At 42.6% G+C, this 16,169-nt stretch overlaps 1 protein-coding gene across 1 annotated transcript in view; it reads left to right on the top strand.

The window, feature by feature from the left end:
- AMT (aminomethyltransferase) overlaps positions 1-16,169 on the top strand; it is a 191,114-nt gene that overhangs the window by 157,359 nt on the left and 17,586 nt on the right. The window contains exon 7 of the mRNA XM_069206857.1: positions 12,239-12,419. Within this exon, the coding sequence (XP_069062958.1) occupies positions 12,239-12,419 (181 nt within the window). The remainder of the gene's footprint in view (positions 1-12,238; positions 12,420-16,169) is intronic.

The following is a 16,169-nucleotide window of genomic DNA, read 5'->3' as shown; positions in this document are numbered from 1 at the left end:
TACCCTCTGCGGGAAAACAATCTAACAATGGAGTCGATGCCCATGCATAGTGGAACCGAAGAGGAGGAGTCACTCGATCTCGTGACTCGAAAAGACTTCTTCAAAGAAAAACAACTTGTAACACTCCGAGCCCAACACTAGATGGCAGGAACAGTGCACAGCATATGAATCTGCAGCGCAACAGGCCACGAACAGATGTACACTGGGTAAGTGACATTTTCCTTACATTAGCATGGACATCTCTTATTTTTTACCTATATACTCTATCACTCCTTCCTGTACCCTCTGCGGGAAAACAATCTAACAATGGAGTCGATGCCCATGCATAGTGGAACCGAAGAGGAGGAGTCACTCGATCTCGTGACTCGAAAAGACTTCTTCAAAGAAAAACAACTTGAAACACTCCGAGCCCAACACTAGATGGCAGGATAATGCACAGCATGTGAATCTGCAGTGGAACATGCCACGAACAGATGAACACTGGGTATGTGACATTTTCCATATATATATATGTATGTATGTATGTATATGAGGAACAGATCCAATATGCCAGGCTGGAAAACTGATCTGTATGATATTTGTATCTTAAAAGTATTACAAAGACTGCAAACTCACGTGTTCCTCCATGTTCATGGTCCTGAGCCTCCAGTAAGTGTTGCCTTCCCAATCGCCACCCAGGTTGTGGTTTAATTTTCATTTTGACTGTGTCACTGTGTCCTGGGCATTCTTTTTTCAACGTTCATGTGACTGTCACTTCTTTTGTTTCCTTAGTCTTCTATGTGCCTTTTCTGCCATTGGTCCTGTTAAGGTGCACACTATTATATTAAAAGTCAGTGTCAAGTGTAAAGGTTCTCTGGCTAGGGCTTCTCACCTCTCTTGGGAACCTCTACTTGTCAGTTTTTGGTAAATTTCTCTTGCAAAGCTCCACTTCTGGACATTTTGGCAAATGCCCATTTGCATGTGGTCTTCTCCTGCTATTTCCCCACAGTCATCTCAACAATAGACACACAACAGGTAGAGATCTGATAGTTCTTCAGTACAAGAATACGTATATTGGAAAGAGGAACATTGTCTGAGAGTCACCTCCCCTTTTTTGGAGGCCAAACCTGCAGGTGTACACATTTGTGAGTACCTTCTGGTGATTAAGCAAGCTTCTGGAAAGTTGGCACTCTGCTATCAAACCTGAGCAAACCTTATTTTCAAGCCCGACAAGGTAATTCTACAATTGCACACAATATTGGGGGGATTCCATGGTCAATTGATTCCACGCTGAATCCCACTTAAGGGCCCTATCTTACCTAACCAAGAAAGAATTCCATGGCCCGTTATAATTAATGGTGAATGGTGGTAGTTTGTAGTCAGAGTTAATTATACATTGTTATTACAAATAGCAAGATCACAGTTGATACATTGTAAATTATAAAACCAGGACTAGATAAACTGTTTCGCATTAGGCATGGGACTAAGCGGGATCAATGAGTGATATATTCATGCTTTCTCATAAGTTATGGATTCACTCTGCACTCTAAAGTCATTGACTTTGAACCAGTGTAAATGTTTTTGATTCTTAAAGCAAGGTAGTTGCCAACAATCCTGCTTGCTAGGTACCATTTTGTTTACTGGTGCTCTGTCAATGCAGACCTGTCCTTAAATTACGGGAGTTGTGTGAAGCTGCCTTTTGCTATTTATTTAGCTTTAAACAAAAAAAAACAGAATTTAAAGTACTACTAGTGGGTCAAAAGTTAACCGAATTTCTCGGCCTTAGTCCTAACAACTCAAAAATGTAGACAAAGTGCTCTTCAAATGTGCATACCCATGCTCATATTCCCAAGCAAAAGAAAAACACTGGCCTAAGTTAAATTCAAAATTGTAGTTGCTGCAGGGGCACTGGACAGGGGAGTACTCGCTGGCAGGAACACGGAGTTGCTCATACCAGTATTGGAAGCTGTTCTGCGGGTCCTGATACTTCACACCAGTCTTCAACAGTATCTAGGAAACTTTGAATATATGTATGGTTGATGCACTCTGAAAGTAAACCCAAATCACATAGGCAGTTCATCCTTGCACATAGGCCTACAAACATACATAATGCAGGGAAATGGACATTCATACTTGCATACACACAATACACATGCAGAATTGGGACCAACTACTACCAAATCCAAACCATGGTCCTCGGGAGAGGGAAAAGAGCAGAATAAGCATAACATGGCTGTGAAAGATAGCACAATTGAGATTTCTGATGTATAGGGATGTATTAACACTTAATATTCTACTATTGTTGCCAGATTACCATTTTAAGGTTTTAATTTTAGAATAGAAACAAACTTTTTTTAATTACAGGGATGCAGAAAATATGTAGCAGCCTGAGGAAACACTAAGATGTGTAGTACAGAAAATGAACGTGACTGATCAAAAAGTGTGGAGCAAAGTGAGACTGGAAGGCAAGAGGACAACAGTGAAGTTAGATTGAGACAATTAAGGAAGGGCACTAAAACATTTTTGGATGTCAGAGTGAAACATACGAAGTGGGGGAAGAGGGTGGGCTAGAGCAAGCTAAGAAGTAAGAGAGATAAAATGGGAAATGGATGCAGAGAAAGAAAGCAAAAAATAGACAAGGTTTGTCCAGATTAATTCTCAGCAGCTTCAAGTGCTGCCCCATTAACCTGTGAGCCCGTGTACGCTTACATGTCTCATCTTCTCTGCTAGCCCTGCAGCCTGTGAGTTGTTGAGTCTGACAGGTGCTCAGGCTGTCTTCAGGATGTGTTGTCCCTGTTCTGTTTTATTCAGTTAGCAGCACAGCTAAGCACAAACCCTTTCTGCGCAGCAGTATCATGTCACTTATGTGGCTGGCACAAGATGGCACCACTTGACTCCACTCTTTTCTGTTTGTTGCAAAATCGAGTGGGGTCATTCATCTGACCTTGTGACTAGTGGAGAAGAATTGAGTTACGTCAAGTGAGTGATGCACAGCCTCATGCCAGTCTGCTGCCTATAACTCACAAGGGTAGATGAAATTTGTAATGCAGAGGTTTAACTGCGCTCATCCTGTGGAACTAGCAATCTTTAGGAATGACATCGCTACGTAGCCCTTACCTTTCTGATTTAATGCACACTTGTGGAGTGCCCTGCCGAAAGTGCCTGTTTGCCTGACTCTCACTCACAGTGAGATTCAGGCAGTTAGGCAGTGATCATATTACAACATATTACTGTCACAAATATATTTATAGATGCCTGGGCTGAAATTGAGAGGAAGGGCAGATCCAGAACACCTTAATGCACAACCTAAAACTGATTGCTGTCAAAGATATGGAATAGTTTGTAAACCCTCAGTCTCTGATGAGCAGGTTGCTCATTATTTTCTTGCTCACGTGGATAAAAAAACCTAAATCATGTGCAAATTTAAGATTTTCTCCATACTCTCACAGGTGGGTTGTATAACTATGAAGATCCATCTTATATGCTTGAGAACCTGTTCCATGAGATCTAGAAAGGCAGAGGAAAAAAAGTATTGCCTCCAATCTCACATAACCGCTAGTCACTTCCATCACATAGTCCCCATGAATGCAGTTATCGCCTGTATTTCACATTTTTTATCAGGGACCACAGTCTTAGTACAAATTATCTACCTTATCCTTTCCCTTGAAATTGTTTTGGACAGTATCCCATCACTTGGCTGGCATCTTACTGAGTATTCTAAGGGTTGGTGCTCTCCAGCTGTTTAGGCACCTAAAAGAGTGTCATGTTTGAATTGACCGCTTCCCTAATTTGTCAGTCTTAAGTCTTTTTACATCTTGAATGGCCTGATTGTTTGATGTCCCGGTCTACGTTAGTTCCAATTTATAGACATCATATAGATTCTTCTGCATTGTAGTTCTACTGTCCATTCCTGAGTTTGTAATGTTTTACGTTCCCCCGAGAACCATGTTTGGGTTTCATTACATTTGTAAATATAAATAAATGTATGTCTGTATGTATGCAGTATTTGCATACTACAAACCTAGCCAAAAAGCAGCACAGCATTCTAGAGAGACAAAGGCAAGTGTACAGTCAAAAGGTAATTTGAGAGATAGCTAGCTTGTGGTTTGTTACTACATCAGATAGGAGTCTTAACAGCTGTTATTTCAACTCTTTCCTGAATTGAAGCAGGATTGGGATGCTCATGAGGGAGTCAAGGGTGCTGTTTTCCATCCTGCTCAGTGTTTTGAAATCTAGCACATGCACATTCATCTGTGAAAGATGCAATGGTATTGTTGTACCAGTTCACAGTGTCCCCAGCACTTCCATCTAATGGCCATTTAGGACACTCACTGCAAAGAACCGGAGTAAGGTTTTTGTTAGTTTTGTTGCTACTAAAGGTCACCAATGATGGCTTAGTATTTTTTCTTTCACCAGTCTACCGCTTTTGAATAAAAACTGAGCATCTGATGATCTGACTACTCTAGAGGAGATCTAAAGAAGAATTAAAGAAATCCACTATTTAACACTCTCGTTTTAACTGATGGATCATCGCTCACAGTGAATAGCACCCAGTAAAGGAGAATGCATCATCCTAAAATATGTCTTCTTTGCTCAACTAACAGCACTTCTCTTGCCGTTGTATCAATAAATTATTAAATGTGTAATTCTTGTATTCATCATATTAAATATTTGAATAGCAAGAGTAATTGGTTTAATTATTTTACAACAAACAAGATACCTGCATGGTTTAAACGCGAGGATGGACATTAAATTATAATTAACCCAGGACAGATGGGAAGAAACAGACTGTCATCAGACTACTTGAAGTCAGGGTTCATGGGAAGAATAAATTAACACTTTAGTTGTACTGTGGTGGCATTCCAAAAGCCAATGTATTTTGGATCGGAATGCGCCCTTTGCAACGTCAAGGATGTGAAATGATAGATTGATTTGAGTATTGGTTGTGATAATTTACGTTTAATTACACTTTATTTTTTATAGTCTTTTGATTTATAGAAAATTACTAAATTTGGTAATTTTGTGAACCTCCTATGAAGGAGATAGTGTGTCTGAAATGTGTTAAGAGGAATTCGGTACCTAAGATGATGAAACGGTGTTCAACCAGTTTTCTTGAATGTAATCAATACAAAAACTGAGCGTTTAATAGTTTGTTCATAATGTAAAGAACTTAGGAAGCTTAAAGTGCCTGAACATGTGCATAGTTCAGCGGGAGCAGTAAAGCCCTTTACTGTTTTCACCGGGTAGCCTGAATCCATCTTTGTGAGACACAAAATGTCCGAAGGTTCATACTTGGCTGTGCTCATAGACAGCTTTTTTTAAAAACAGAGTAAATGACACACATTTCAGGATCTCTATGAGGAGAGTGTGTATACGAGAATGGGCGCATGGTCTGGTTGATTCAAGAATTGAGCCTTATGGCTAAGACCATTAAGTGATTTTATTTTCTTGCTAGTTATAATATAATAAAGCGGGATTGTTCTGATGTTAAGGGACATCTGAGAAACCGAGCAATGATATATATGTGTGTATATGTGTATATATATATATATATATATATATATATATACATATGTTCAATGACATGTGTAGCTGCAGATACACATGCTGTGCACTGTTCCTGCCATCTAGTGTTGGGCTCGGAGTGTTACAAGTTGTTTTTCTTCGAAGAAGTCTTTTCGAGTCACGGGACCGAGTGACTCCTCCCTTTCGGCTCCATTGCACATGGGCGTCGACTCCATCTTAGATTGTTTTCTTTCCATCATCGGGTTCGGACGTGTTCCTCTTCGCTCCGTATTTCGAATCAGGAAACTTAAAAAAGAATCGAAAATTAATTTGTATTGTTTACGTTCGGTACAGGTTTAGTTTTTTTCGTATCGGCACCAACATCAAGACCGCTTCGGCGGCCCTTCGGGGCTTCCGCTCTTCACCAAGGCCTGCTTGGCCTGACCACACCCGTCGTCGAACACTAATGGACCGGTCCCCCTTCCGTTTCCGTCCTAAGTGTCACGCAAAGGATCCTTATACAGACCAGCACCGCGTCTGTAACCTGTGTTTGTCGTCCGAACACAGAGAGGATACTTGTGAAGCTTGCCGAGCGTTTCAATCCAAGAAGACCTTCAAATGGCGTCGAAGCCGAAACAACATCTCGACGTCGAAGAAGAAGAGATGAGAATTTCCATCCAAGAATCGGACTCAGATGAATCCGACGGTGCTAGATCTTCGACGGCGCGGCAAACAGTGAGTACACCTGCCCCGTCCCACACCCAGGGTCACACCAAAAAACCCAAGGCTACGGGGACGCCACTGCTAGAAGGCCATGGCTCAACCCACAGAAAAGAAGGTGATCAAGTAACATCGGCACCGAAAAAAAGGCCAAAGATTTGCCGAAGACTTCCGACTCCGGTCGAGAATCCGGCACCGATAAAAGTCGGCATCGAGTAATCGAGTTGGGCAAGCCGCGAAAGAGCTTATCGGAACCATAAAAGACAATTTCGATGGGAATTTCGGTACCGAAAAAACCGGCTTCGGAGTCGAACGTTCTTCCTACACTGAAGAGCAAGGGCTTTCTCTGCAGCTCAAAGAAAGACACAGATTTGAGCAGGAACTGGATTTAGAAGAACATGACCAAACACAGCAAAGGTTACAAATCCAGAAGGACACGGGGAAGATACAAACCATCCCTCCACTCAAGTCAAAAAGAACACTGGCTTTTCAAGAGACAGAAATGCAACTGAAAGCCAAAGCTGTTAGAGAAAAGTCACCCCCACCACATTTCTCACCACAAACATCCCCACTGCAATCACCACAATTGTCACCAGTGGGTACACCGATCGCGCAGTCACCCACACACACTGGGATGACTCAAGATGATGCAGATCCCTGGGATCTTTACGACCCACCTATATCGGACAATAGCTCAGAGTGTTGTCCAACCAAGCCTTCACCACCAGAGGACAGTACAGCATACACGCAAGTACTAGCCAGAGCAGCTACATTCCATAACGTAACAATGCACTCAGAACCGGTGGAGGATGACTTCCTGTTCAACACTCAGGCATCCAGGCTTCCTACCAAAGTTTGCCAATGTGACCGGGCATGCTTAAACATGCACAACAGGTCTTCCAAGAACCTGTAAAAGGGAGAGCTATCACGCCAAGGGTCGAAAAGAAATATAAACCGCCCCCGTCAGACCCAGTGTTTATTACTCAACAGCTCCCTCTGGACTCAGTGGTTGTGGGGGCTGCAAGAAAAAGGGCTAATTCACAATCATCAGGGGATGCGCCACCCCCTGATAAGGAGAGTCGAAAATTTGACGCTGCGGGGAAAAGAGGCGCATCGCAAGCAGCCAATCGGTGGCGAATTGCCAACTCACAAGCCCTACTTGCTCGCTATGACAGGGCCCAGTGGGACGAAATGCAAGACATCATCCAGCATTTGCCCAAAGAACACCAAAAACGTGCCCAACAAGTGGTCGAAGAGGGACAGGCCATATCAAATAACCAAATCCGGTCTGCCCTAGACTCTGCTGATACAGCAGCATGGACTGTCAGCACAGCAGTGTCTATTCGAAGGCATGCATGGCTGCGAAGTTCTGGATTTAAGCCAGAAATACAACAGGCGGTATTGAATATGCCATTTAATCAGCAGCAGTTATTTGGGCTGGAAGTGGATACCGCGATCGAGAAAATGAAAAAAGATACAGACGCGGCCAAAGCCATGGCCGTGCTCTACTCCTCACAATACAGAGGAACATTTAGGAAACCACAGTTTAGGGGGGGTTTAGACAACAGCCATCAGAACCATCCACCTCCCAAACTAAACCCACCTACCAATCTCAGTACCAGAGAGAGGGGTTTTGTGGTTCCTACAGAGCACAATTCCCAAGAGGAAGAGGGAAATTCCAGCCCTCCAAACCAAGCCCTAGCAAACAGTGACTTCATTTTCACACTTCCCGAACACTTATCACCGGTGGGGGGGAGGCTAACCAAATGCAACCACAATTGGACACACATTACCACAGACACGTGGGTCCTATCAATTATCCAACATGGTTATTGCATAGAGTTCACAACATTCCCTCCAGGTGTTCCACCAAGACCGCACAAATTGTCTCCACAACACTTAGACCTATTACAAATAGAAGTCCATTCACTACTACAAAAACAAGCCATAGAGCTAGTGACTTATCACCAAAAAGGGACAGGAGTTTACTCCCTGTATTTCCTTATCCCAAAAAAGACAAAACGTTAAGGCCTATCTTAAATCTCAGAACACTGAGGGGGTCATTCTGACCCCGGCCGGCGGCGGTAGCCGCCGGCCTGGCTGGGCCCGCCAGAATACCGCTGCGCGGTCAATAGACCGCCGCGGGTATTCTGGGTTTCCCGCTGGGCTGGCGGGCGACCGCCAGAAGGCCGCCCGCCAGCCCAGCGGGAAACACCCTTCCATGAGGATGCCGGCTCCGAATGGAGCCGGCGGAGTGGAAGGGGTGCGACGGGTGCAGTTGCACCCGTCGCGATTTTCAGTGTCTGCATGGCAGACACTGAAAATCTTTGTGGGGCCCTGTTACGGGGGCCCCTGCAGTGCCCATGCCATTAGCATGGGCACTGCAGGGGCCCCCAGGGGCCCCACAACACCCCATACCGCCATTCTCTTCCTGGCGGCCAAAACCGCCAGGAACAGGATGGCGGTATGGGGGTCGGAATCCCCATGGAGGATTCCCCAGGGCAGCGGAAGACCAGCGGTACACCGCCGGTTTTCTGTTTCTGACTGCGGCTGTACCGCCGCGGTCAGAATGCCCAAGGGAGCACCGCCAGCCTCTTGGCGGTGCTCCCGCGGTCGTTGGCCCTGGTGGAATTTACCGCCAGGGTCAGAATGACCCCCTGAATCTCTTCATCAAATCAGATCATTTCCACATGGTAACACTTCAGGACGTACTTCCCTTACTAATACAAGGGGAATACATGACAACACTGGATCTCAAGGATGCGTATTTTCACATACCCATCCATCCATCTCACAGAAAATACCTCAGGTTTGTAATACAAGGCAAACATTACCAATTCAAAGTGTTGCCGCTCGGAATAACAACAGCCCCCAGGGTATTTACAAAATGCCTAGCTGTAGTAGCAGCTCATATAAGAAGACATTACATGCACGTATTCCCGTATCTGGACGATTGGCTAATAAAAGCCAACACTCAACAACAATGTCACGTTCACACGCAATACGTAATAGATACTCTACACAAACTAGGGTTTTCTATCAATTACCAAAAATCTCGTTTACAGCCATCCCAAATACAACATTATTTGGGAGCAACACTCAACACACAAAGAGCAACTGCCACTCCAAGTCCACAAAGGGTGCAGTTGTTTCAAAATATAAAATCAAACATTCAACCAAACCAACAATACACTGTCAGGTTTGTGATGAAACTACTAAGCATGATGTCCTCATGCATAGCAGGTTTGTGATGAAACTACTAAGCATGATGTCCTCATGCATAGCTATTGTCCCAAACGCAAGGCTATACATGCGGCCCTTACAACAGTGCCTGGCAAAACAATGGACGCAGGCACAGGGTCAACTCCAAGATCTAGTGTTGATAGACCGCCAAACGCACTCTTTGCTTCAATGGTGGAACCAGGTAAATTTAAACAAAGGGCGGCCTTTCCAAGACCCAGTGCCTCAAGTCATTCTCACAACAGACGCATCCATGATTGGGTGGGGAGCACACCTCAACAATCACAGCATGCAAAGTCAGTGGGACAATCAGCAAAAACAAATGCACATAAATCACCTAGAACTGTTAGCAGTCTTTCTAGCAATAAAGGCCTTTCAGCCCCTTCACACATTCTTGTCAAAACAGACAATATGACAACAATGTATTATCTAAACAAACGGGGGGGCACACTCGTCACAGCTGTGTCTCTTAGCACACAAAAAATTGGCATTGGGCAATTTACAACAACATTCGCCTAGTAGCACAATATATACCAGGCATTCACAATCAGTTAGCCGACAATCTCAGTCGAGATCACCAACAAACTCACGAGTGGGAAATACATCCCCAGATCCTACAATATCACTTCCACCACTGGGGGACACCAAACATAGATCTGTTTGCTACAAAAGAAAACGCAAAATGCCAAAACTTTGCGTCCAGATACCCACACCCTCAGTCCAAGGGCAATGCTCTATGGATCAGCTAGTCAGGGATATTTCCTTACGCTTTTCCCCCTCTCCCGCTCATTCCTTATCTGGTCAACAAACTGAGTCAAAACAAACTCAAACTAACACTTCTAGCACCAACTTGGGCACGCCAACCCTGGTACACAACACTGTTGGACCTATCTGTGGTACCCCACATCAAACTACCAAACAGACCAGATCTGTTAACTCAACACAACCAACCGTTCAGACACCCGAATACAGCATCGCTCAACCTAGCAATCTGGCTCCTGAAGTCTTAGAATTTGGATACCTAAACCTTTCCAAAGAGTGTATGGAAGTCATTAAACAAGCAAGAAAACCCACAAGACATTGTTACGCTAACAAATGGAAAAGGTTTGTCTGCTATTGCCAGGCTAATCAAATTATGCCATTGAACGCCTCCACACAAAACACTGTAAGTTACTTACTACACTTACAAAAGTCCAATCTGGCTTTCTCTTCCATTAAAATACATCTCACTGCAATATCTGCTTGTTTGCAGATTAAACATTCAAAATCCCTTTTTATAATCCCAGTTATTAAAGCCTTTATGGAAGGACTAAAAAGAATCATACCCAAAAGGACACCACCAGTCCCCTTGTGGAATCTTAATATTGTGTTAACACGACTCATGGGCCCACCATTTGAACCCATGCATTCTTGTCAAATACAATTTTTGACTTGGAAAGTAGCTTTTCTGATAGCTATCACTTCACTTCGAAGAGTTAGTGAAATATAGGTGTTTACTATTCAAGAACCATTTATACAAATACATAAACATAAAGTGGTTCTCAGGACAAATCCACAATTCTTAACAAAAGTCATACCACTGTTTCATCTAAACCAAACGGTGGAACTCAGTCTTTTTTCCACAGCCAGACTCAGTAGCAGAAAGGGCATTGTATACATTAGACATAAAAAGAGCACTAATGTATTACATTGACAGAACAAAACAATTTTGTAAAACACAACAATTGTTTGTAGCTTTCCAAAAACCACATGCAGGTAACCCTATATCCAAACAAGGCATTGCCAGATGGATAGTTAAATCCAGTCCAACTTGCTACCTTAAAGCTAAAAGAGAATTACCCATTACTCCAAGGGCACACTCCACTAGAAAGAAAGGCGCCACAATGGCTTTTCTTGGTAATATACCAATGACAGAAATTTGTAAAGCAGCCACCTGGTCTACGCCCCATACATTTACTAAGCATTACTGTGTAGATGTGTTGGCAACACAACAAGCCACAGTAGGACAGGCTGTACTAAGAACATTATTTCAGACAACTTCAACTCCTACAGGATAACCACCGCTTTTGTGGAGATCACTGCTTTGTAGTTTATGCTCAGCATGTGAATCTGCAGCTACACATGCCATCGAACGGATAATGTCACTTACCCAGTGTACATCTGTTTGTGGCATGTTGCGCTGCAGATTCACATGCGCCCTCCCACCTCCCCGGGAGCCTGTAGCTGTTTTAGTTGCATTAAAATTGTAAATATGTAAATAATTTTTACTTTACTACACGCTATGTACATACACATTTACTCCATTGCATGGGCACCTCTAGTATCCTTACTATAACAACTCCTACCTCACCCTCTGTGGGGAAAACAATCTAAGATGGAGTTGACGCCCATGCGCAATGGAGCCGAAAGGGAGGAGTCACTCGGTCCTGTGACTCGAAAAGACTTCTTTGCAGAAAAACAACTTGTAACACTCCGAGCCCAACACTAGATGGCAGGAACAGTGCACATCATGTGAATCTGCAGCGCAACATGCCACGAACAGATGTACACTGGGTAAGTGACATTTTCCATATATTTATGTATATACACACTTATGTAGCTGTGCACACAAAAATGTGTGTGTTTTAAATACACATTCTCATTACAGCTGCTTAGATTCAAGGTTAGAAGTTTTTCAGTACATTGGTTTTAGATAAATTGACATCATAGAGCCTTCTAGGGTATTTGGAAAATATGAAGAAAGGTGTGTGCTTCCCATCAGTGTGAAAAATTTAAGTATTTTATTTAACATCAGATTTCTGTTCCTGCAAAACAAGCCGTTCAGCTGGCAGAGGCCCTGCTTAAGAATACCGAAGTTAAACTGTCCGGTCTTGCTGCCAGGGACAGTCTGCGGCTCGAGGCGGGACTTTGTCTGTATGGAAATGACATTGATGAGATGACAACACCAGTGGAAGCAAGTTTGGTTTGGACTATAGGTAAATATGTAACTATTAGAAGAATACTAATTTTAATTTGGTTGTAAATCAGTAGTGGTGTTATGATAGACAATTATTGGCGTCAAAGCTTTATTTATTTTGGCCCACTGATCTAAGTACTATCCAGTTTGTTAAAACAGTTCTTCTTTTTGTTACTAATTTTCTTGGTTGCAAATAATCATAATGCTGAAGTCATAATGGTCTGAAATGTGTTCTTCACGATGAAGTCCTGCTTCTTGAATGTTATCAATTGTAAACCTAATTATGATTGATTCAGAGTACATTCCATCCAAAGTAAGATACCATTCCCAGTCGTGGACTTCAAACTACTTTTTTTTCCAGGGAAACACTACTGAATTCCACTCACCTCCCTTTATTCCACTCACCTCCCTTCATTCCCAAAGGTTCCACGTGCTCAATGATACAGAAAAGTACTTTTCATAACCCATGTAGTGAGACACCCAATGAAACGACCTACATTGAAGGGGTAGTCTTTGGAACTCCCTGTCTTTCTTTTGTCTCTTCCACTCTTCTCATTTTTCTGATTATGGTTTGATTCTTGTTAAAAATGTATTGATATTTCTTGCCAGCTGGGGGAGAAATACATTAAAGTGGCATAACAATATACTCTTGGCTTTTAATGTTGTGGCCTTTAATGTATACATCTCGGGCGCTGTAGGATTGATTGTTATTCTGTGATTGTTCTGTGAAATGCTTCTTCCATATGCAATATTTTTAAGACTTGGATTACATCATTGAGGTGTCTACCGTGAACTCAGGGTTCCAGTTAATACAGCCATTGATCCATTCATAGTTTTCCGCAGGAGTTTTATTAAAGGCACATTTAAAACATTTAAAAACATTGATCCCTCATGCATGCCATCATGTCAATTATTTTTTTCTCTAAGCAAGTGTTATTTTTTTTGGTGGGCAATAAATAGTATAGTTAAAGCATGGAACTCTTTAAGGCTTTGGCATCACGCAAACGGCTAATATTGTGCTGACTTGACAATTACTGTGGAGTTCCTACCCGTTGACTATCTGTTTTCGTCAGTAATCCTTGAGGCTAAAGTAAGGAGAAGACAAAGAGCCAAAGGGTAAAAAAGAAAGCGTAACAAGGAGATAAATAATAGAGAATTCCTTCAATAATACGATATAGGCAGGGTCAGGCCACTAAGTGTGGTCATCGTTCAGTGCTAGTGTGAAATCATCAGATGGACAGGGTGGGGTGACTAACAGATCTCGAAGTTGGGGATGACAATTACCATGCAGTGCATCACCAATCGGGTCATGCCATAAATACAATTCAGGGAGGCATGCTATCGTTGGTAGCATTGTAAATGACTACAATACCTCCTTCCTTGGAATTAACGTATCCCTTTTACCCTTTCCTTTGTGCACGTCGGATCTGAGACTTTCTCCTTTCATAGTGGCTCAAGCATCCTGTGCAACCAGCTGATGGTAGTCTGGGTGGCTTCCAGGCCTTCGCAATGCATCTTTTGACTATTTGAATATGATAGAAATCCAAATCTGAATCAGCACATCTGGGTCTGTTCAGTGAAATAATCAGGATTATCTTGGATATGGGGGTTAAGCATGTTCTATAAAGAAAATTAAATTGTTTCATTTTAAATCTTCCCTTACTGGAAACCTTGTGGAAACTTTTCAGGACCAGAGACCAGTCTCCCTCAGTTCAGATAGCCTGTTTAAAATTTAATAGCGAGTGCTTAATAAATGTGTGTTATTTCCCTTCTATCCATCTCGATGTAGAGTAGTAGCTTTAATATATTATGTTTCTATGGTTCAGTAGTCACGTCTTCGTCTCCCCAGATTGAGTGTGGTGCTTGTACCAGCCCACCATAATTCAGGAACGGACCTCCAAGTATCTCATAGTTATGTGATAGTTCCGAAAGGGGTCTGAGAGTACCAGAGGAAAAAAGGTAACAAACTGTCAGCAATCCATAGGCAGCCCATCTTTGCAAACCACCACTCCTATCACCGGTCAATACAGCAGCAGGGATCCTTGGTATGTACACTGTCTCAAGACCCTTCTGAGGGAGTTATTAAACCCAGCAGTGTTTAATTACTGATATGAGTCATTAGAACCTCGTCGGGTAACCTTGGTTTCAAAAACATATACACAATCACGGGTAGAGAAGTTCTACTGGCTCAAAACCGAATGTCCAGTGGGGTGTGTCTGCAAACCATTGGTCAGCCATTGGAATTATCCTGAAAAATAAGAGTTCATGCTTGGCCTATTCTTGTATAGCACTATCCTTTGTGTCCCGTTTTTCCAAGGTTGGGATAGTACTATGCCATTTAAATCCCAAAACATTCTATGGCTCAGTATCATGAGGGTAATGCTGAAAGTTGAATTGCAGAATCACCATTTTTTCAGCGCTATCCTGCCCATTATGGTGAGAATCAGATACCGCTAGAAAGTTATACTGTCCCTGATAGCCCACGCTGTGCTTCTTAGATTACCTTCAGTGACATCAGCCATGTCATTGTGTCATGATAAACTTGTGCTCCTAAGTAGTGGAAAGTGTGCTGTTCACATTTCAGGGTAAAGGTCAAGGTGGGCAAAGAAATTGTCTCTGCTGTAATCCAATCTGGACACACGGGGTCAATTGACCTGTAGGTCAGACACATCCGACCTTCTCAAAGCTTCCATTACCCAGCCATGTCGTTAGGGACAATCCTCAGATACACTAATATGTCACCTTTATATAAATAGACAACATGGACTCTCCTTGAAGCCGCAATGCCAACTTCCATGCCTGATAACTGTCTGTCAGTGGGTCCATGGCCAAAACAAAAATCAACAGAGATCAGTGTGTCTAGTTCCTTTACCATATAAACCGGATATAACTTGGTAAGTCCTGACCCTGGAAGTTGGAGAAGCATATTTCATCATTACAATTTCATCATATTCTCTTTTCACTCTACATTCCTCAGGACCTTGAATATATACTTCCAGTTCATAGTGACAGGACTTTTCTAGGTTCATCTCCATTGGGCTTGGGATGTCACAGGTATCCTTTTGAGGCCATGGAAAAACTGCCTAATAGTGAGGTAAGCATTCCCCCCGGATCGGGGTGTACCTTCAGTGATAATGTCCTTATCATGTGGTTTCCTCTGTCCTGGCTGACAGTTTTACAGTCAATGTTCAGATGCCCACAAATAAGTAATGACAACATTTCCTTTTTATTTATTTTTTCTTTTCAAAACGTTACTTAACGTTTTGTGGTACAGATACATATTACATACAACCAGTTCAGAACTACAATTGGTAACAATTTCAAGTTTCGGAAGTATACAGGTAGTAGGACAATAGTGGTAAGGGACCAGAACACCAATAAATTCAGGAAAATAAGAAGGTACTGACACCTAAGAAGGAACATGAGCAAGGAATGATGACAAGAATCGGAAATGGGAGCTTGAAGGGGATAGGCCTGATCTTTGCAACACCTCTGGCACATGGCCTCGGCCTCCATGATGACAACTAGCATCTTTAATGTATGCGTGATGTGGAACCCTATTTTTTTAATTCGTTTATTCTGTTTGATACAGTTGTGTTGTATTGTATTTATTGCACCATTTATATAGCACTTACTGCCCCTGTGTGGGGCACCGAAACCCTTGCATACATGAGTAGCACGCTACACCATTTAGGGTATCTGGTTGAAATTGTGTTTTTTTTTATTTTTTTAATTTTTTTATTCTATGTAGGAAGTGTTCTATATTGTG

This window comes from Pleurodeles waltl, chromosome 9 (genome assembly GCF_031143425.1).
Source record: "Pleurodeles waltl isolate 20211129_DDA chromosome 9, aPleWal1.hap1.20221129, whole genome shotgun sequence".
Taxonomy (NCBI): Eukaryota; Metazoa; Chordata; class Amphibia; order Caudata; family Salamandridae; genus Pleurodeles; species Pleurodeles waltl.
The sequence above is the reverse complement of the archived record's forward strand: the minus strand, read 5'-3'. Positions and strand labels throughout refer to the sequence as shown.